The sequence below is a fragment of the Podarcis bocagei genome (assembly GCF_964188305.1).
Source record: "Podarcis bocagei genome assembly, chromosome: 7".
NCBI classification, from domain to species: Eukaryota; Metazoa; Chordata; class Lepidosauria; order Squamata; family Lacertidae; genus Podarcis; species Podarcis bocagei.
In genome coordinates this window covers 89419476-89441908 of record NC_138132.1, presented here as the reverse complement: position 1 = coordinate 89441908, position 22433 = coordinate 89419476, and the positions used below count along the sequence as shown (strand labels likewise).

General features: G+C 43.1%; 1 protein-coding gene across 1 annotated transcript; it reads left to right on the top strand.

Moving 5' to 3' along the window:
• Positions 1-61: 61 nt before the first annotated feature.
• On the top strand, positions 62-22140 carry POLB (DNA polymerase beta). Its single transcript, XM_081203194.1, has 14 exons — positions 62-243; positions 2781-2838; positions 3890-3956; positions 5173-5247; positions 12695-12753; positions 13168-13217; positions 14524-14575; positions 16295-16349; positions 16440-16512; positions 17398-17468; positions 18567-18653; positions 19857-19921; positions 20511-20650; positions 21867-22140. Exons 1-14 carry the CDS (start codon positions 183-185, stop codon positions 21959-21961), a joined length of 1008 nt encoding a protein of 335 aa, XP_081059320.1. The 5' UTR covers positions 62-182; the 3' UTR covers positions 21962-22140.
• Positions 22141-22433: the final 293 nt, after the last annotated feature.

Below are 22433 nucleotides of genomic sequence, written 5' to 3'. Positions count from 1 at the left end.
CCTCATTGGAGCGAAGAGGCCACTTCCGCCTTCTCTATTTGGCGCAACTGAATGACGTTGAGGCTCATGGGACTCGTAGTCCAAAGCGCCTGGGAGGCCCCAGTTTGCTCTGAATCTGCCTAGCTGCCCCGCCGGCGGCCGAGCCGGCTTCCTCCCGGGGCGGGAGCTGCCTGGTCCCCGCCATGAGCAAGAGGAAGGCGCCGCAGGAGAACCCCAACGAGGGCATCACCGACTTCCTGAGCGGTGCGTGGCCGGGCGGCGGCGGGGGGGGGGGCGTCCCATAAGTGGAGGGGGGCCAGGGCGGGGGGCGGCGTCCCGATCCTGCTCTTTCAGTTGTGCATTGAAAGTACTTCAGTGGAACAAAAGGAAGTGAAAAGTACATGAAAAGTATCGCCATGTATGCAAAACTACAATTTCATATACGCTTGTCTAGTATATAGGTATATGTGTTACATATTACCGTATTTTTCGCTCCATAAGGTGCACCGGACCATAAGGCACACCTAGGTTTTTTTTTGGGGGGGGGAATCAAGAAAAAAATCTTATTCCCCCCCCCCAGCCCCAAAGAGCAGCGGACTTCTCCCAGAGCTTCTGGGGCTGTCAGGGGAAGCCCGGGTCCCCAGCCCCAAAGAGCAAAGAAGCCAAGACAGCAAGCGGGATGGATCCCGCTCGCTGTCTTGGCTTCCTTTTTAGCCACGGGGCTGGGGCGGGGGAAGCCCAGGTCCCCCCAGCCCCAGGGACCACACGTTCGCTCCATAAGACGCACAGACATTTCCCCTTAGTTTTTAAGACGAAAAGAGTGTTTCTTATGGAGCGAAAAATACGGTATCTAAAATACATATGTGGTTATAAGTACTTTAGTGTAGTATAGAAATGTTATTATTATTATTATTATTTGCAGAATATTGATAGGTATCTTTTCAAAATGAGAGCAGGAGCATCAAGTGATGCCAAGCGCAATCCTTGCTGCACTTTCTACTGCATTTCATAAGAAAAAAAATTGGTGTGCTGCAAGCAAATTTTTATTCTGAAAGTTTCAGAACCACTGCTCTTGGCTTTGGAAGGTTGTACGGCAGGGCTGCTTGCGCCTGGCAAGCCCCACTTCCACTCCTGGCTAAGTAGTTATTAAAGGCAAGTCATCAAGAGGAAGCAGCAGAAAAGGCGGAAGAAATGGCAGAAGTGGTCAAGGACAGAACAGGCTGCATGTAGGTAGAGGGTGCAAGGTGCTGAATTATTCCACTTATTTTACTATTAGGACTGTTACTATTTATTAAATTTGTACACCGTTCTTAATCTGAAGATCACAGGGTAATTCACAACATAAAGATATAAAATTAGAATACATAATAAAATGAAAACAAGAATAAAAACAAACCATTAACACATGCCCACATGGGGAACAGCTTCACAGCTGCCTTCATTGTGAGACCTGTACCCTGGAGACCAGCTTTCACCAACCTGATGCCCTCCAGATGTTTTGGACTGCAACTCCCATCAGCCTTGGCCAGCTGAGCTGATGGGAGTTGTAGCCCAAAACATCTGGAGGGCATCAGGTTGGCAAAGGCTGGTGTAGACCATAAATCCATTCAGTTCATCAGCCTCTTTTTCACAGCAGCTAGTCAAATGCCTCTGGAGTGTCCACAAGCTTTCTCTTGAACTGGATCACATGGGCTCCAGTCCACAGATGTTGATGCCAGCATAAAACCTCTTAAGCCTTTCAAGTGTGGCTGGGCTCCACCCAGGGGTGGGATGCTTGTTGGACTCCCAACTCGCATCAGCCTCAGCCAGCATGGCCGATACTAAAGAGTGATGGAAGTTGCCCAGCAGATCTGCACCATCCTATTGCATTTTAAGAACTGGGAACTGTAGTTTGGCAAGGAAGCTGGGAATTGTAACTCTGTGAGGGGGACCGTACAGTCCCCGATATTCTTTGGGGAAAGTCACGTGCATTGGATGTGCTTTAGATGTGTGGTGTGGCTCTGCAAATGGTCCAGCATGGTCACATGCAACAGGGAAAATTGTGTCTTCACTTTTTATAGTCTTGGTCTGGCCTCAGTGTTTATGCTTGCTTAATTTTCTGCTTTTTATTTGCTATGCCCGTCCCCTATATCTATAGATCTTTCTCTGTTTTCAGTGTAGATGGGCACAATCCAATGCAAACAGAGCACCCTCTTTTCATGCATTTCAGTTGAAGTAGAGTGAGCAGTCACTTATCTCTGTCATTTAAATGATTGGCACTGAATCATACTGACCTTGACCTGAGCTGGGCCCTATTTTTATTTATTTATTATTTAAAAAGTATATACCACTATATCATATCAAAGTGGTTTACAGTGATATCTGTATATAATAAAAGCATGTAAAAATTTAGAATCTGAGACCATTAACAAGCTACACTTGTACCTTGGAAGTCAAATGGAATCCATTCCGGAAGTCCGTTCGATTTCCAAAATGTTTGAAAACCAAATTGCGGCCTCTGATTGGCTGCAGGAAGCTCCTGCAGCCAATCAGAAGCCGCGGAAGCCCAGTCAGATGTTCAGGTTCCAAAAGAACGTTCACAAACTGGAACAATCACTTCTGGGTTTGCGGCATTCAGGAGCCAAGACATCCGAGTTCCAGGGCGTTCGGGATCCAAGGTACGACTATTATGAAAATATATATTTTCTAAATTGCCTGCATAAGCCTGGCAGCTTAGAAAAGTTTTCAACAGGCATTCAAAGGTTGACGAATCTCCCAATTTATGTGATTTTGTTCACAATTAACTAGAATATTTTTTTCAGAACTGGCCAACTATGAGAGGAATGTGAACAGGGCCATCCACAAGTACAATGCTTATAGGTAAGATCTCTGCTATCATCTGATCTGCCTTGGCTTGGAAACCCACCGATTCTTTGGCAAAGCAGTTTTACAGAGGGCTTTGAAATAAGGACATTTCATAGCGTGTGGGTTTGGTTTCTTGCAATGGTGGTACTTTGACACCCCATCCCAGATTTTGACTCTGTTTCACAGCAAATCTCCATCAGTGCCCCCCCCCCTTCAAAATATGGCTGAGTCTCCAGGAATAAGTGCAAAACAGAGACAGCATCTTAGGAGAACTTGGTCTCACCTCTTGAGATAAAGTAAAGGAACATCTTTACTTTTGCAAAATACAAATCCTGTGCAGAAGTGGAAATATAATGTCCTTTATTTCAGTATTAGGTGTGCTTTTTAAAGTGAGAATTGAGTGGATGGAGTGACAGTGAGTGTTAGGAGTCTGTTGAATGATTGTCTTTGTGTGGGTTGTGGGTTTAGTTTTATGTAGTGTGAATGGTTTTGGTAATTATGTGGGGGTTTTATAACAATGTTATACTGTAATTACAATGTGTTATCTGCATTATGGTATATTTTGATGTTTTGTATATGATTTATTTATCTACATTTTAAGAGATATTTAATTATGTTACTAACAATGTGGAATCAGTAGTAGTAGCAGCAGTAATAGTTGTTGGGTTTGCATGTCTAAGTTATATCATATTTTTATACTCAATCCTTTTCGTTGGGATTTGTAAACTGCTTAGAGACTTCTGTTGGAATATGAAGTGGCCTATAAAGAAAAAAAATAATCTGTTTGCCAGCAGACCATGACACCTGGCCCAACAGAAATCTTTACAGGATTGCACTGGAGGGAGATCTGCAAAGTGAGTGGCCTGGATGTATACAGTTACTGTCTGCCACCTCTCTGAGGAGAGAGATCCTTTATTTGAACTTCTGTCTTCTGCTTCTTCTCTATAATTGACTGTAATTTCTGGAAGGGTGTTGCTTTTCTTTGGAACGGCAATGGGGATCTCATGCTGTGAGCCAATTTTGGGGGCCCAAAATATGACTGTAGATTTTTCATTGCTGCATACAGGAAGGCAGCCTCTGTGATATCGAAATATCCAAGCAAGATCAAAAGTGGAGCTGAAGCAAAGAAGCTGGTAAGTCCCTTAAGAACAGGCAGGTAATAATAATAATAATAATAATAATAATAATAATTTTTTATTTATACCCCGCCCTCCCCAGCCAAGGCCGGGCTCAGAGCGGCTTACAAGCAATAATAAAAACAAGATGAGTGATTACAACTTAAAAACAAAAATAAAATACAACATTAAAATAATGGAACATTAAAATATTAAAATGGAGCCTCATTGCAGGAGAAGGAAAAGAATAATTTTGTGAATAATTCAGAATCGATAAAATTCATCTTCAGATTCTGTATATGTTTACAAATTTTTCTACAAATTTATTCAAATTTATGGTTTGTAATCTGCCAAAATAAAAATAAAAACACAATGAGAAAAAAGAATGGGGATTTGTGCTGTGTCTTAGCTTATTATTTTATTATAACAATTAATATGCAAAATTGGTTGTGGTTTAGGTGTTGATGCTAACTTCCAAATTACTTGGAACATTGTTTAAACATTTGCTTGATTGAAATAAACTGTTGTAAAGGTAAAGGGACTCCTGACCATTAGGTCCAGTCGTGACCGGCTCTGGGGTTGCGGCACTCATCTCGCTTTATTGGCCAAGGGAGCCGGCGTACAGCTTCCGGGTCATGTGGCCAGCATGACTAAGCCGCTTCTGGCGAACCAGAGCAGCGTACGGAAACGCTGTTTACCTTCCTGCGAGAGCAGTACCTATTTATCTACTTGCATTTTGACGTGCTTTCGAACTGCTAGGTTGGCAGGAGAAACTGTTGTAGAATTGTCATTTATTGGATTGCTGTATTGTGTTTTGAAGCTAATCGGGAGCAGACCATAGTAGTAATGCTGTTTTGATATACATTACTGTTCCTGTATTGCTGCTCTTGTGTTGTGAGCTGCTTTGGGCATGTTCATGTGTGAAAGTAGCACGTTTTAAAGGAGCCGTGCAACTTAAAAACAAAACCGATGTTCTTGCACTGCTTCTGATCATCTCAATGGGGCCAGCACAGAAGAACCTCCTGGTGGATTCTGCCCTTTGATTGGCTTTGCTGACCGGGGGACAATGGGAATGCAAGTCCCAGGCAGGTGGAGGACTCGTCCTCCATGTTGTTATGGCAAATGCTTTATTCTTTACAACATTGTTTTATGTGCTTCCCTCTCTTGCTCGCTGTTGTAAGTTAAGTTCCTGTGTAGCTCTCCCATTTTTTCATTTTTCTTTTCTTTTTTAAAGGATGGAGTTGGAGCTAAAATTGCAGAAAAGATTGATGAGTTTTTATCTACTGGAAAACTACGAAAGCTGGAAAAGGTAACTAATTGGATTTTTATAACTCTGTTTTGTACAAGTGGTATAATATTTCACTCTGAAATTACGTATATGCAAAGTACAAGCATACATATTGAACTTAGTTGTCCTTCTATATTGTTTCTAAATTTCCTACCCACAACATTTATACACTACTTGATTGTAATAAAACCACAAGAGGTTTACTAAAAGAGCGTGGAGTGTCATTTTGTTTTTTTTAATGGGGTGAATAGTTTGCCTAATACTTGCGTACACCACCTTGAAATCTCTTGAAGTAAGGCAGTTAAGAAACATTTATTTAATGAATAAAAATAAACCATGCCAGCATATGAAGCTGCCTTGCATACCAAGTGAGGCTGGCTGGCAGACACTCCCTGCCGTACCTGAAGATACCCAGGACAGAACCTGATTCATTCTGCACACAGAGCATCTGCTCTATTACTGAAACTACTTGGTCAGATCTGTCCCCTTGCTGCACCTTAATGAGTCCCAAACTCTGTCAAGAACAGCTACCTCTCCTGGTCGGCCCCGCAGAGGACCTCAAGGTCCACAAATGACAACACTTTGGAGGTCCCAAATCACAAGGTGGTTAGATTGGTCTCAACTAGGGCCAGGGTCTTTTCAGTACTGGCCCCGACTTGGTGGAATGCTCTGTCACAAGAGAGCAGGGCGCTGCAGGACTTGACATTTTCCGCAGGGCCTGCAAGACAGAGCTGTTCCGCCTGGCCTTTGGTTTGGACTCAGTCTGACCCTTATGTTTCCCTCCCCTTACGGTTTTGGGCTCCTTTTAAAATGAGGCTGCATTTTAAATTGGTTTTTCTTTTTCTTTCTATTATGTTTTTATTGTAATCTTACTGGTGTTAGCCGCCCTGACCTCAGCTCTGGCCGGGGAGGGCGGGGTATAAATAAATTTATTTTTATTATTATTATTATTATTATTATTATTATTATTATTATTATTATTATTATTATTATTGTTATTATTATCTCATGTGAAGCTGAATGCTGAAAGATTCAGGACAGATCAAAGAAAGTCCTTCTTCACGCATCACATAGTTACACTGTGGAACTTGTTCCTACAGGGGGCAGTGATGGCCACCAACTTGGATGGCTTTAAAAGAGGATTACACATATTCATGGAGGAGAAGGCTATCCATCCATGGCTACTAGCTACAGTAGCTAAGCTCCGCCGCCGCAGTTGGAGGCAGCAATGTTTCTTTTTTTTTTTTATAAAATTTTTATTGGTTTTTCAGAATTTTTAAAGACAAACAAACACAGAAAGAGCAAACATACATGTATAAATTCATAACATATTTTCATAAACCTCTTTTCTGGGACTTCCCCATACCTCCCCTTTCTGCATCCCAATGTCCAAAGTTTTGTAGCAACTCCCAATTGTTACTTTTCAACCTCTGTCATCTTAGTCCTCTCTATGTTCTGATCTTATATCACTGTATCCCTTTGTTTCTAAAAACCACAGCACATTAACATTCATTAAGTTTATAGTAGTCCTTAAGGTAACTTTTAAATTTTCTCCATTCTTCTTCCACCGTCTCTTTTCGTTGGTCACGGATTCTGCCTGTCATCTCAGCCAATGTCATATAGTCCATCACTTTCATCTGCCATTCTTCCAGAGTGGGTAAATCTTGTGTCTTCCAATACTTTGCGATGAGGATTCTTGCTGCTGTTGTAGCATACATAAAGAAAGTTCGGTCCTTCTTCGACACCAATTGGCCGACAATGCCCAGGAGAAAGGCCTCTGGCTTTTTAGGAAAAGTACATTTAAGTACCTTTTTCATTTCATTATAGATCTTTTCCCAAAAAGCCTTAATCTTCGGGCATGTCCACCAAAGGTGGTAGAAGGTACCTTCAGTCTCTTTACATTTCCAACATTTGTTATCGGGCAAATGATAAATTTTTGCCAGCTTGACTGGGGTCATGTACCACCTGTACACCATTTTCATAATGTTTTCCTTTAAGGCATTACATGCCGTAAATTTAATACCGGTGTTCCATAACCATTCCCAGTCATCTGACATAATGTTATGACCAACATCCTGTGCCCATTTAATCATGGCTGATTTGACTGTTTCCTCCTGTGTATTCCATTTCAGCAACAAATTATACATTCTGGATAAATTCTTAGTATTAGGTTCTAGCAGTTCAGTTTCTAATTTTGATTTTTCCATCTGGAAACCAATTTTCCTGTCCTGTTTGAAAAATTCCACTATTTGATGATACTGAAACCAATTTTGTACCTTATGCTTCAGTTTCTCATAGCTTTGCAATCTCAACTTATCTCCATCTTGTTCCAAAATTTCCCAATACTTCGGCCATCCGACCTCCATATTGAGTTTCTTCACTGCTTTGGCCTCCACTGGTGAGACCCATCTAGGGGTTTTGTTTTCCAAAAGGTCTTTGTATCTTCTCCAAACATTAAACAATGCTTTTCTAACAATGTGATTCTTGAAAATACTGTTAACTTTATCATACCATAAATATGCGTGCCAACCAAAAGAGTTGTTGAAACCTTCCAGATCTAAGATGTCTGTATTTTCGAGGAGCATCCATTCTTTCAGCCAGCAAAATGCTGCTGCCTCATAGTACAATTTCAAGTCCGGCAGGGCAAATCCCCCTCTTTCCTTCGCATCTGTCAGTATTTTAAATTTAATTCTGGGCTTTTTGCCCTGCCAGACAAATTTTGAAATATCTTTCTGCCACCTCTTAAAACATTCCATCTTATCCAGGATCTGCAAGGTCTGAAATAGAAATAACATTCTAGGCAATACATTCATTTTAATCACAGCGATTCGGCCTAGCATTGACAGTTTCAAATTTGACCAAATTTCTAGGTCTTTTTTAATTTCCGACCAACATTTTTCATAGTTATCTTTATACAAATTCACATTTTTTGATGTCAAATAGACCCCTAGATATTTCACCTTCTTGACCAGTGTCAACCCTGTCTCCTCTTGGAACTTCTCCTTTTCTGCATCTGTTAGATTTTTGCCTAAGACTTTGGTTTTTTGTTTATTCAGCTTGAATCCAGCTACCTGGCCAAACTGTTGTATTATTTCTAACACCTTTTTCGTACTAGCGTTTGGCTCTTGCAAAGTCAATACTAGGTCATCTGCAAACGCTCTTAACTTGTAATGTTTAGCTCCGACCTGGACACCCTTGACCTGCTGGTCTTCCCTTATCATATTCAGCAACACCTCCAGGACTGAAATAAAAAGTAATGGGGAGATTGGACACCCTTGTCGTGTTCCTTTCTCTATCTTAAGTTCCTCCGTCACTACATTATTTACAATCAATTTAGCTTTTTGTTCAGAATATATTGCAGCCATACCATTCTCAAAACCTTTACCTACCCCCATCCCCTGAAGATTTTTTAACATAAAGCTCCAGGAAATATTATCAAAGGCTTTCTCCGCGTCCACAAAGATCAATACTGCTTTGGTGTTTATATTCACCTCTAGCTTTTCCAAAATGTCTATCACATTTCTAACATTGTCTGCCAGGTGTCTTTTAGGGAGAAAGCCTGCCTGGTCCCCATGAATCTTCTCCATCAACACTCTTTTAAGTCTTTTTGCCAAAATGTCTGCAAAAATTTTGTAATCCACATTGAGTAAAGATATTGGGCGGTAGTTCTTCAATTGAGTCTTTTCAGTCTCTGTCTTTGGTATGAGTGAAATATATGCTTCTTTCCACGATTCAGGTGCCCTTTTTCCCTCAAGGATCTCATTACAGACTTCTTTCAGTGGTTGAATCAACCATTCCTTCAGTGATTTGTAGTATCTTGAAGTCAGCCCATCTGGTCCTGGAGATTTGCCTAGTTGCATATTCTGAATGGCAGCCTCTATCTCTTGCTCTGATATTCTCTGGTTCAAATCAATCTTGTTTTGATGAGAGATTTTTTGTGATCCAAATTTTCCAAGGAATTTGTCTATATCTTCTTCATTTTGCGGGCCTTGGGTATAAAGCTTTTTAAAATAGCCTAAGAAACAGTTTCTAATCTCATTAGGTTTAGATATGTTCTTTCCATCCACTTCTAGACTTGTGACTGTATTTAATTTCTGCCTTTTCTTCAATTGCCATGCCAGAAGTTTACCACATTTGTTTGCCGATTCGAATGTCTTTTGCTTCATCTGTTTTATCTTCCATTCAATCTCTAGGTTCATCAATTCCATATATTGTGACTGATATAGCTTAATCTCTCTTAAAATCTCCTGGGACTTTGGCTTTGCTCTTAGTTTTTTCTCTCCTTCCTTTATCTTTTCCAAAATCTTTTCTTTTTTCTCATTCTGTTTTTTCTTCTTTATTGAGTTTTGTTGAATCAAGAAGCCTCGCATCACGGCTTTACTTGCGTCCCAGATCACTCTTTTCTCAACGTCAGCCCTCAAATTTATTTCAAAATAGTCTTTTAAAGTTTTTTGGGCCTTCGTAAGAATTTCCTTGTCTCGAAAGAGGGTGTCATTCATTCTCCATCTAAATTGACCAGTTGATGTTAGTTTCATTTCCATCTTCACGGCGTTATGGTCGGAGCAAGTTTTTGGGCAGATTTCTACCTTCTTAATCTTTGGAGCCATACCACTAGTAATCCAGATTTGATCGATTCTGGTCCAGGTCAGCATTGCTTGGGAGAAAAAGGTTCCCTCTCTCTCCAGAGGGTTCCTTACTCTCCATATATCTATCAAGTCCATGTTTTCAGTCATTTCAAAGAAAGTCTTAGGCAGTCTCCCTTCCTTAGTGGTTGTTAGTCTTTGTGACTTATCCATATTCGTAGAGACCACGCCATTCATGTCTCCCATCATTATCATATTATAGTCCAGATAGTCCGTAAGGGTTTCATGAAGTCTCTTAAAGAAGTCAGATTTGCCTTCGTTTGGTGCATAAATTCCAACAACTAACAGTTTTTCTCCTTGTACTTGTATCTCCACTGCCAAATATCTCCCTTGTTCATCTTTAAAAATCATTTTTGGGGCCCATTTTTCTTTCACATATATTACAACTCCTCTTTTCTTAACTTTATCTGATGAAACAAATTCTTGTCCTAGCCTTTTGTTTGTAAGTAGTCTCCTATGGGCTCTGGTTATGTGTGTTTCTTGTAGGCATATCAAATCCAATTGTTCTCTGTTCAAAATGTGAAATACTTGTCTTCTCTTCAAAGGCCCATTCAGTCCATTACAATTCCAGCTAAGGAATTGTAGAGCCATCTTATTGTTTTCTTATAGCTCCTCCAACAGCTCCAAGTTGTTGCTCTTCTTCTGATGGTAATGGTTTCTGTCCAATCGAAAGGTTGAGAATGTCTAGTGCTCTCCTCTGTTCTGCCAGTACGTCCACAGTCCCCTTCTGGAGGTCCTCCTGGTGTCTTGCCAGAAATTTATCTTTATCTTGGATTGTCTTTATTTTCACCTTTTTTAATTTATAGTCAAATGACAGTCCTTGTGGGAATTCCCACCTAAAACGGATGTTGTTTTTCTTTAGCAAGAGGGCCAAATCCTTGTAGAAGTTTCTTAAGTCCAGGATGTATTTTGGGATGTCTTTAAAGATCTGTACAGTTGAGTTACCAATTTGAAGGGCCTTTTGAAAGTGTAATCCTAGGATTTTGTCTCTTTCTTCCTTGGATCTGAGTGTGATCAAGCAGTCTCTCGGGGTCTTTCTGTCCTGTTTTTTGCCCAGTCTAAAAGCTGTTGTGATTTTAAATTCGTCTTCCTCCAAATCCCAACAGCCCACAAACTCCCGTGTCAGGTATTCCGCGAGATTGTCTCTCTCATTCTCTGGAACCAACCTTAGTTTTAAGTTTCTCTCTTTTCTCTGTAAGTCCCATAAGGCCAAAGTTGCGTCGTGCTCATAGACCTTCTTGGCAATCGGTTCTAGTCTCTCCTGCGTCTCTCCAGCAGCAGCTTTCGCATCCTCGGCAATTTGGCGTGTGGTTGCGTTTTCCTCTACCAGTTTGTTGATGGATTCTGTATTCTGATTTAATCTTGCTGATATCTCTGTTAATTTTTGCGTATTTTCTGAAGTTTGTTTTGTCAAAGACTCCAGAGTTTGATTTATCTTAAGCAAGGCATCTGTCACCGCTTCCATAGAGGCAGCTGCTGCTTTTTCCTGTTCTGTTATTCCTGCTGGTCCTGGAGCTGCAGCTGAAATTGAGCCTCTTTTCTTTGACGACTGCTGTTGCAGCTGTTGTTGTTGTTGTCTTATTTTAGCTCTTGTGACAATCTCTTCCTGTGTACCACTCATGTCAAGGTCACTTCCCACGGGAGCTGTTCTGCTGGGAAATTCCACTGTCCTGGGCCGTGTCAAACATTCATTACCCTCTAGGGGGAGCAAATCAAAATGGCCATAAAGTAAAAAGTTCAAATACAAGAACAAAGGAGAATGTCCAAAGGTGTAAAAAAGAAGGATTTTACAGTCAGAGTCAATATTGCTATAAACTTGTAGCTGCAAATTGCCACAGTTTCACAGTTTCACAGTTTCACAGTCTATGTTGTTTCCCCTTGTATTACACTGTGGCCAATCACTGTATAAACTTTGTATCACAGTATCATAGTATTACTTTGTGGGCAAGTCGGTTCAATGAGCTATTGCTCTAAGAAGGCAGACCGTTTCGTGCTTTTAGAGCGAGACAGCAGAGGATTTTGCTTGAAATAGATCTTGCAGATTTACAGTCTCATTCGTCTCCCCTCTGCCCTGCTAGCTAGAGGGGAGATCCAAAATCCCCGTGCCCGGTTCAGTTACTTAGAAAGCAAGTTTCATCGGATGCAAGTTTAAAGTTCCGCTGCTTTAAATTTCATGCAGTCGGGGGGAGGCAGACTTCCTTGATTTAACCCCCCGCTTTCAGCTCAATTTCTAAAGTTTCCCAATTGTTTTTCAGTTCCTACTCACGGGAATTCAGTCCAAATTTCTTTTCAGGAAGGAATCGGCGCTCTCCGCTAATGGCGACGCGGCTTCACTTCGCAGGCTGGGTAGCGACTCTCAGCACCGCGCTCACTCCCGATGTCGATCCGTAGCCTTTAAAAAGGCTCTTTCACGGTACCGGGGGGCGCAAATGGTGCCCACCGAGTGGAGGCAGCAATGTTTCTGAATACCAGTTGCTGTAAACCACAGGGTGGAAGCGTGCTCCTGTGCTGGAATCCTGCTTGCAGGTTCCCACGGGCATTTGGTTGGCCCCTGTGAAAACAGGCCATTGGTCTGATCCAGGAGGCTCTTTGTGAAAGCTGACTCTGCACAGTTCATGGGGAAATCTTCCCCTGCTGCTTCTGTCTCCGCTGCCGCCTGTGCTCCCACATCCCACCACGTAGCAGGGAGGAGACAAAGGCAGGCATTGCTTTGGCTGAGTGAACCATGTCTCACTCGGGCTTCACAGAAACCGTTTCCCTGCCATAATCTGACTATCTGTTTCATTTGTGGAGTTGGAAACAGCCTGTTCTTTTCCTCCTTCTAGATTCGACAGGATGATACGAGCTCTTCTATCAATTTCCTGACCAGAGTCAGCGGTATAGGGTAAATGTGTGTGCATTTTTAAAACCAAGCGTAGAAATGAGCTTTGAAACCGGGTCTCCTGAATGCATTTGATCTCAAATTTGAGGAGATTGAAATTCACATTCTGCTGCTGCTATTGACAGTTTCCCAGTTTCATAATCCAGCTTCCCCCAGTTTGGTGCCCCCCAGATATTTTTGGATTCTCAACTCCCACCAGCTGTTATTTCCTCCCCGTTGGAAGGCTCTGACATTCTCTGCCTCTGCCGTCCAAGATTCTGCTGTTTTGTCATTTTAATTCTAAAACTCTTCCACTGTTTGCCCTGGGTCAGCAATCTGTCCCATGGCAGACACAGCCTCATGGAGTGAAATTTTGCATGAGATGTTATGCTGGAGATTCTCTTCAAACTGGTGATGAGCAGCCTTGTTGCTTTGTAGGCCTGCAGCTGCCAGGAAGTTTGTGGACGAAGGAATTAAAACTCTGGAAGGTGAGTCCGCTGTGGCTGTCTCTCTGGTTTGAGGGAACATGCTGCTTATCTGCTTAGGCCAACATGCCTCCATCTTTGGAAATGCCTAGACAGGGCTAGGGGGACTCTTCAACTATAGCTCTGCTGCCCTATCCATCTCCCCCCTCATCCAATACTGCCTCCCAATACCATCACCCTCTCCAATAGACCAGCCCAGGGATCAAGATCAGTGGAGGAGGCCCTCCTTTCTGTTCTGCCACCCTCAGGAGCATCTGGCACCATCACTTGACAGCTTCTATCAGTTGCTGAAGATGCCCCTCTTTATCCCTATCTGTTGAAAACTGAAGGATTTCTTTTGGTGTCCTTTGGTGTTTGGTATGTGAATTACTGTTTTGGGGTGATGGGTGGGGTGTTGCTGGGTTTTTCTATGTTCTAACCTGCCATTTCATATCTGGCCTGAGGAAACTGAAGTGAGTTTCCTCCTCCCATTCCACTGTGTGCCCCCTCCCTGCCCCTACCAATGGCTTCCTCATGCTTAGGATGGTCTTTGCCATCTGAAGTACAACCAGAAGCTGCTCAGACAAAGGTCCTTCTCTTTTGCCTTCCAGAAATGCATAAAACTTTACTATTCAGGACCGCTTTGGGCTGACAAGTTGGATTTTTTGCCCCTGGCTAAATTGATTTAGATCAGCTGGATGGTTTTTCTTTGTTTCTATAACTAATGATTGGTTTATTTTATTTACTTAATTTTGGAGAATATTCTTTCTAAAGCTAATGCAAGTAACTATTTGTATTTCAGGGGCTATTACATTTTGAGGGAGAAACCAAATTGGTTCTGCAGTAATCAGGCTTGTGACCCACTTCTCCCTTTTGTCTGTCTCCTTGGGATCACAATCCAGAGATCCCAGATTGTTGATATATCCAAGAAAGTGCCAAGAAAGTTGTGCCAAACATTTCCTCCTCTCTTGAGGGCTGCTTCTAGACTGCACAGGCCTGCATGAGGAGATGCCTCCGTGTGCCCTTTGCGTCATAAGAGTACTTTTTCATAGCCAACTTTAAGGAATAAAACAACAACACAGTACAATATAAATAGCAAGAGCAACACAACAAATCCACTTTTGAAAAAGATTGGACTTCTGTAGTCAGAAAAGTGATGGGAAAATACAGTAATTTGTTCAGGAGAGCAGCCATTTGACTATGATGGGATATAGCCTCTGTGCAGGTTTTCTGAGAGCAAATCAGGACAGTCACTTGGTAAATGCTTCATCTGGAAGAGATAGTCATTTAATAAAATGCTTAACTGATTTCATTACTCTGCTCCTTCTAGATCTAAGAAAAAATGAGCACAAACTGAACCATCATCAGCGAATTGGATTGAAGTAAGACCTGCATATTTTCTTCCTCTAAAGGTTCAGTTATGGATATTTATAGTTATTTGATGGCACACTTGCATAGAGCTTTTTAATATAATGCATTCAGAAGCAACACCATGGCAGATTTTTCATTTGTTGCCAAATGTTAATCTCTATGCAAGTTTTAGCTACCTTTGTTCAGCAGTTTGTGGTGTTGGTCAGGGTCTGACTTGCCCTCCATGGTTTCTTGATTGAAATTCTGTGATACTGAATTACTTGCAAAATGGGCCATTAGTAGTGAAACATTCATTGTATGGGCAGTAGTGCTACTGACCAGTTCAAAGATGTGTTTATTTTATTTGTTTTGTGGGAAGTGAATCATAAATTAAATGAAATATCCCAAAGTGATTAATAATAAAAAAGCAACAATAGAAACACATAAAAACAATTTCAAAATTCAATGGAGATACAGACAGAGATAAAAACCTCCCCATAAAAGGCTTGTTGAAAAAGGAAGGTTTATAACAAAGTCATGTTGAGAAGCAGCATTCATGTATCACTGATATTTTTTGCTGCGGCATATTGCTTGGCCTGTGTCAGAAGTGTTCTGTTTTAAACAATAGCTTTAGCATATTACCGTATTTTTCGCCCTATAGGACGCACTTTTCCCCCTCCAAAAATGAAGGGGAAATGTGTGTGCGTCCTATGGGGCGAATGCAGGCTTTCGCTGAAGCCTGGAGAGCGAGAGCGGTCGGTGCACACCGACCCCTCTCGCTCTCCAGGCTTCGCGGACCTCTCCGCAAGCAGCGGGAAGGCTCCCGCTGCTTGGGGAGAGTTGCCGGCATCCCGATGCCTGCGCGCGCTGATCTCAGCGCGTCCAGGCTTCGCGGACCTCTCCGCAAGCAGCGGGAGCGCTCCCGCTACTTGGGGAGAGTTGCCGGCATCCCAAAGCCTGCGCGTGCTGATCTCAGCGCGTCCAGGCTTCGCGGACCTCTCCGCAAGCAGCGGGAGCGCTCCCGCTGCTTGGGGAGAGTTGCCGGCATCCCGAAGCCTGCGCGCGCTGATCTCAGCGCGTCCAGGCTTCGCAGACCTCTCCGCAAGCAGCGGGAACGCTCCCGCTGCTTGGGGAGAGTTGCCGGCATCCCAAAGCCTGTGCGCGCTGAAATCAGCGCGTCCAGGCTTCGCAGACCTCTCCACAAGCAGCGGGAGCCAGCGCTGGGCTCCCACAGCTTGCAGAGAGCTGCCTGTTTGGGGGCTGGGGTCGAGGGAAGCTCGGGTCGCCCCAGCCCCGCGCCTGGGGGGTAAATAATTTTTTCCCCTTTATTTCCCCCCCAAAAAACTAGGTGCGCCTTATGGGACGGTGCGTCCTATAGGGCGAAAAATACGGTATATCTACAGATGATAGAAGGTTTTGTTCAATACTTATTCTAAAGCTGACACAATATTGGTATTAGTTCTTTGCTGCACGAAGAGTCTAATTACAACAATCTCAGAGAACAATGCATTACCAGTAGGAAGCATACAAAAATCCATATAACACACCCTGTAAAACAGCAGTAAAAAAACTTGGGCAGCAAAGCAGAACATATGCGAATTAGTACTTGAATTAGACCTGAATTTGCACTGTGTAACTGGGAGGGATTTATAAGAGTCAGTGGATTTAAATTTCAAAAGAACTTGAAAATTGGTGCGCCCAGGAACACAGTCACTGCTGCTTCCTTATCCTCATTTATTTTGCATGTGCAGGTACTTTGAAGACTTTGAGAAAAGAATTCCTCGGAAAGAGATGTTAGAGATGCAGGTGAGCAAAATCTTCCTCATTGTGGGGAAAGGCAAGGAGGGGTCTGTGGAAGAAAGATCAAATCACTTGATCTCTTTTTGTCCAAAACAGGAAATCGTTTTGAGCGAGGTAAAGAAAGTGGACCCCACGTATATTGCTACAGTGTGTGGCAGTTTCCGTCGAGGTGAGTCTCTGTTAGTTGTTGTGGGGAATTGTGTCCTCTCTGGCACAATTCTGAGGTTTCTGTAATGCCTGACTGGGGCAAGAACATGGAACCTTGTTCTGTATACAGTGGTGCCTCGCAAGACGAAATTAATCAGTTCCGCGAGTCTCTTCGTCTTGCGGTTTTTTCGTCTTGCGAAGCACGGCTATTAGCGGCTTAGCAGCTATTAGTGGCTTAGCGGCTTTAAGAAAAAGGAAACAAGCTCGCAAGAACTCGCAAGATGTTTCGTCTTGCGAAGCAAGCCCATAGGGAAATTCGTCTTGCGGAACGACTCAAAAAACGGAAAACTCTTTAATCTTGCGAGGCATTCGTCTTGCGAGGCATTCGTCTTGCGGGGCACCACTGTATTTGTCTTTAAAAACTTTGTTGATTTTATTTGTGTTTCCTTGGTGACTTCTACACTGCTTAGTATTTATTAGTCTGAAAAAAAAATCTAACATGCTTGAGATCCCAACATTAGTTATGTCACTTAACTGAGGCAGAAGTGGGACTTGTAAAACTTGCAGATCTAATAAAAAAAAATATAAGGTGGTAGTAACACGTTATAGACCAACTAAGTTTGTTCTGGTATCAGCTTTTGTGTGCATGCACACTTCTTCAGATGCACACGAAAGCTTATACCAGAACAAACTTGGTTGGTCTATAAGGTGCTACTAGACAATTTTTTACTTTTTATTTTTATTTCGACTGCATCAGACCAACACGGCTACCTACCTCAATTGCAGATCTAACTAAACCTTGCAGACCGCAGCAGAGCTGAAGGGTAGAAGTGAGGAAATAAAAACAAAGTTTCTAGGTTTGGCTGGAAAGCAGGATTCTTATTCTCTTATACTCTGGTTTTGACAGGTGCAGAATCAAGTGGGGATATGGATATTCTTTTGACCCATCCAAACTTCACTTCAGAATCCTCCAAACAGGTGCTTTCTGCAGTCTATTACATTTTAAAAAAACCACTCAGAACATATATTTATGAGTTTGGATTACAGACTTCATAAAAAAGCAGCAAATACTGGTGTGCAAACATAATACTTCATGACTTGCATCTCCACAGGCAGGACAGCCCCAGCCTGAGAATGGTGAGGCAGGACAGATCCTAAGTCTGCCCTGCAATAATATTTCTTCCCAATCCCGAATACAAGGGGTAACCAACAGATGTGCCATCCAGATTTTGTTGGACTCCAACCCCCAAGCACAGTCGGTGGTCATGGGTGATGGGAGTTGTTCACAACAGTGGAGGGCACCATGTTGGTTACTGCTGCCTAACACAGTCATAAGGCAGCCAGAATCCCCAGTTTTAGCAAGAACAATTTTCTTCTGTGCCTCAACTCTTGCCCTATACAGAGACGGAAAGCCAGCTGCTGCAGCTGCCTCCAAGAACAAGTAGAGTCACTGGAGCAGGCAAGAGACAGATCTGCTCCATTGTGGACACCTTCCACTGGGAAGATCTGCTACATAAAAGTCTATGAAACAAGTTTCTCATTTTGTGCCGAAGAACTTTCTAGTGGTTGTGATTCAGAGGAGGCTGTCCTTCGTCTTTCCACCTCAGGCAGTAAAATGACTTTGCCTTGTCCCTGTTCTCTATTTAGTTATTTGAAAATATTTTTAGACCGCTTAGCACCTATCAGTCTTAAAGGGAAAAAAGGCATAGCCTGCCAACAGTCAAGATAAAACAGCATAAAATGCATTTCAGACTTCACAGTGACCAGTGAGATGCAACATAGTGCGTAACTAACAACTGATATAGGAAGGTTTGAGTGAAAAGTTGTAGTAAGCGCCAGAAACAAGATGGCACTAGGCCTTATTTCAAGGCAAAAGAGCGTTCAACAGGGCAGAGGCTCTAAGTTGTTGCTGCTGTTCCCAAGAGAATAGCCTCCCAGCAGCCCTCAAATATTCTGTGCAGGAGGAGAAACAGTTTCTAGACTCCTTCTGACGGCAAGTTTGTGAGGCATCTGAATAAACATTACAAGTGTGTTTTGTTATCTACTCAATGATGACAAATATTATTCCTTCTGAAGCCAAAGCTTTTGCATCAAGTGGTCGAGCAACTGGAAAACATCCACTTCATTACAGATACGCTTTCGAAGGGAGACACCAAGTTCATGGTGAGTGTTTTTATCAAACCTGCAGGAGGAGAAGACAGAGAACCCCAAGTAATTGAGTTCTCGCCTCCTTTCTTTAGTCCTTGACAATTGGAATGCCAATTTATGAGCCATGAGAAATTAAGAGAGCCCAGACTTGCCTCTTCCTTGAAATGCTAGCAAGTTTTAAAATTCCATGTATTGAAGTCAAGGAAACCCCCTTTCATGTTTGACCTCGGGCGGAAGTGCATTTCCTTAAAACGTTCCTATGAAATTCAGCTGTGTGGAGTTGTAGGGAAAGACTTTTTGGCTGCAGAAAATCTCAGGTTTTTTGTTTCAGCAACAGATTCTTTGTCAGGATGCAGATACTTAATCCCCCTTTGATGTGGGTTTTGCCACAAAGAACAAGGTGAAAGCATCATTTATTTGGAGAGAGACCATCAAGTGTTCTCCTGCTCCGGATGTGTGCTATCAAGTTTCACATCCAGTTTAGGTGTGTCTCCGCAGGCCTCAGATATCTTGTTCTCAACGTCTTAATTGTGAGTGGCGCTAAAATGGCTGCATTTAGACTGAGCCCTCTGTCCTAAAACTTGACCAAGAAAATGCATGTTCTGTGATGGGTGTGGAAACGCCCCCCCCCCTTTTTATTAACTTATCTTTGCAAACTCTTGTTTCAACTGACATGCTGTTCCATACCTATTACTTTTATGGGTACATGTGTGGGAGAAACCTAGCTGGCCCTCCAGGGCACAAAAATCGCAATCCTGCGGTTGCTGCCTGTACCTGTCCAAATGGATCTCTGGAACAAGCGGCCCTGCAGCCTGCTTTTGTAAGCAGTTTCTCCCAACCACCCCAGAGATCCTCAGTGCTCCTGAGGCCAGCCCAGATCCCAGCATTCGTGAACTGTTTCAGAAAATCACCATTTGGTTCTTTTGAAGCCAAAGAATTGCTGAACTGAAGAGTGTAGGTTTACCTGCAAAATAAAACTACAATCCCAGCCATATTGGAAGGGATTTGTTTGGTAGGAAATTCTGCTCTGGAGAAAGCTGCTCCACAAGCTGTTTAGCGTTTACACTGAGTCTCCGTCATATGACACCAGGTATGGGATACACTGGGGGCAACATGCTTGATCAAAGGTGTCGGGCTCTAAGAGTGCCTAATGATTTTTGGTGTTTTCCTTGCTATGTATGTATGTATGTATGTACGTTTTCTTTCTTTAACTTATAGGGAGTGTGTCAGCTCCCAAGCAAAGATGAGGAAACTGCTTACCCTTACAGGAGGATTGATATCAGGTAAATCTCAAGGAGAACAGGGGGCTGGTAACTGCACTGGTATGCTAGATGGAATAAATAGTAATACACACACACAGAGAGAGAGAGAGAGAGAGAGAGAGAGAGAGTGTCATGCCTTGGAAGTGAAACGGAATCCGTTCCTGAAGTCTGTTTGACTTCCAAAACGTTCAGAAACCAAAGTGGGGCTTTGATTGGCTGCAGGAAGCTCTTGCACATGACAGAGAGCCATTCATTGCCAGTGAATGTTGGAAGATTCAGGACAAATAAGAGAGTTGTTCACACAGCACATAAACTATGGAACTGGCTACCACAAGAGGCAGTGATGGCCACCAATCTAGATAGCTTGAAAAGAGGATTGGACAAGTTCATGAAGAACAAGTCTATCAGTAGCTACTAGCCAGGATGGCTGTGACCTTCCTCCCCTGGGAATCTCAAGTGAGGAGAGTCTCTTGAGCTCAGGTCCTGCTTGCAGGCTTCCCATTGGGGCATTTGGGTGGCCACTGTGAGAACGGGATGGGCACCCTTTGATCTGACCCAGCAGGCTCCCTTAGGTTCTTATTGTGCTTCCCCTCTTGGTTCTGCTCTGCAGGTTGATTCCCAGGGATCAGTATTACTGTGGAGTTCTGTACTTCACTGGAAGCGACATATTCAATAAGAACATGAGAACCCATGCTCTGGAAATGGGCTTCACCCTCAATGAATACACAATCCGGCCCTTGGGGATCACCGGTGAGTGCTCACATCTGCTCTTTTAGGGGATGGATTTGAGGCTGTCTGTGTTTCTTTGTCTCGACTGCAACCGTGCCATAAATCTTGGCTTCTGGTTCCGTTGTCTGCTTCCTGGAAATAAACATCTAGCTCTCGTGGCTGCAAAGAGATAGTGAAGAAAAATGGTGGGTAGGGACAAGGGAATGTTTCTAGTGTCCAGAAGAAGGGGCTTGTTCACTTCCCTGGACTGCTGGTCCTTCTAGGTGAAGATTGTTAGTAGCAGGGCTTCCAAACTGGTCTATGGCTCACCAGTGGCCCACCAGCTTTATCCTGGTGGTCTGAAGGTGTCTGTGGTTTTGTGATTGAAGGCAGGAGGTGGCACATTCGTTGCATTAAATATCCAAAATGATTTTTAATTGTGTTTCTGTTGCTTCTTTTCTTACATACTGTATATGATTATATTACAATTTGAATTCTATGGAATACAATATATAAGAAATAAAAGAATCCATAAAGTAACAGGTAAAAATGAAACAGCATCTAGCACGGCCCCCTCCAGTTGCTGCAACAGGCAGAAAAATCCCCAAGTGGGGCAGCAAGATAAGAACAATTTTCAGGTGGTCCATTGGTGGGGGTGGAGTTGGGGAACCACTGGTCTACGCCAGCCTTGCCAACGTGTGTGCCCTCTAATGCGTGTTGGGCAACAATACCCATCATACCATTGGCCATGCTGTCTGGGGCTGCTGGGAGTTGTAGTCCAAAAATCTAGCAGGCAGCGGCTTGGGGAAGGCTGGCCTGGACTGAGTGGCAGTAGCTTTCCAGGTTTTCATGCCTAAGCCTTTCCCAGTTCTGCCTGCAGATGCGGCCAGGGATTTTTCATCTGGAACTCTGCATCCAAAGCCCATGCTCTCCCTCCGAGCTGTGATCCTTCCCTTTGTTGTTTGTATCCTGTCTCCCCCTCCATGACACCCACCCACACACTGGTCCTCACTTTTTGCATTCGGGAGTGTTACCCTCTAACAGAGCTGGTTCCACGACCTGCTGATCTCTTGCTGATTCTGCTTTTGCTAAACAGCATTTGTGTCCACAAGAAATGCAATTCATTTTCTATACTGTTCACATAATACTGATTTTATAACTCTGGGGGGTGTGGAGTGGAGTGCTTTGCCATAAACCTGCCTTCCTACCAGTGGACTTAACTCACCCATCCCCATTTGCACTGTGTGTATGTTTTCAGGAGTTGCTGGGGAGCCCCTCCTTGTCAACAGTGAGAAGGACATCTTTGACTACATCCAGTGGAAGTATCGCGAGCCAAAGGAGCGGAGTGAATAGCTGCTCTCCCAATCCCAGGCGCTTTGAGAAGCTAATTTCTTAGGCTGAGGTGGTGGCAATCTAGCCTGAGACTGTAATTTATTGCTTAATCCTGTTGGGGAAGTGAGTGTGTGGTTCGTTTTTAAATGTCTTTGGAACTTTACAGTAGTGTGTGCTGAATTAAAATGCTAGGTGGTGTATATTGGCTGTGACTTACCTTCTTTCTGCAAAGCTTCAGATTCCCCAGATCTGGCTTAAGAGGTGTATTTTGACCCAAGTCAAAAGGTAAGGCTCAGACATAGCAGTCTGAGTTCTGCTACACAACACAGAGCTGCAGCACTAATTAGCAGTTCAACTTCAAAAAATGTAATTAGAGGAGCAAGTAGGGGCTTGGGAGCTGAAGCCCAGCGCTGTGACTCAGCATTCAAGTACAAACACAGAGGCTTGTTGACTGACTGGAGGGCAGGTGGTAGTTCAGAGGTAAAGACTTGCA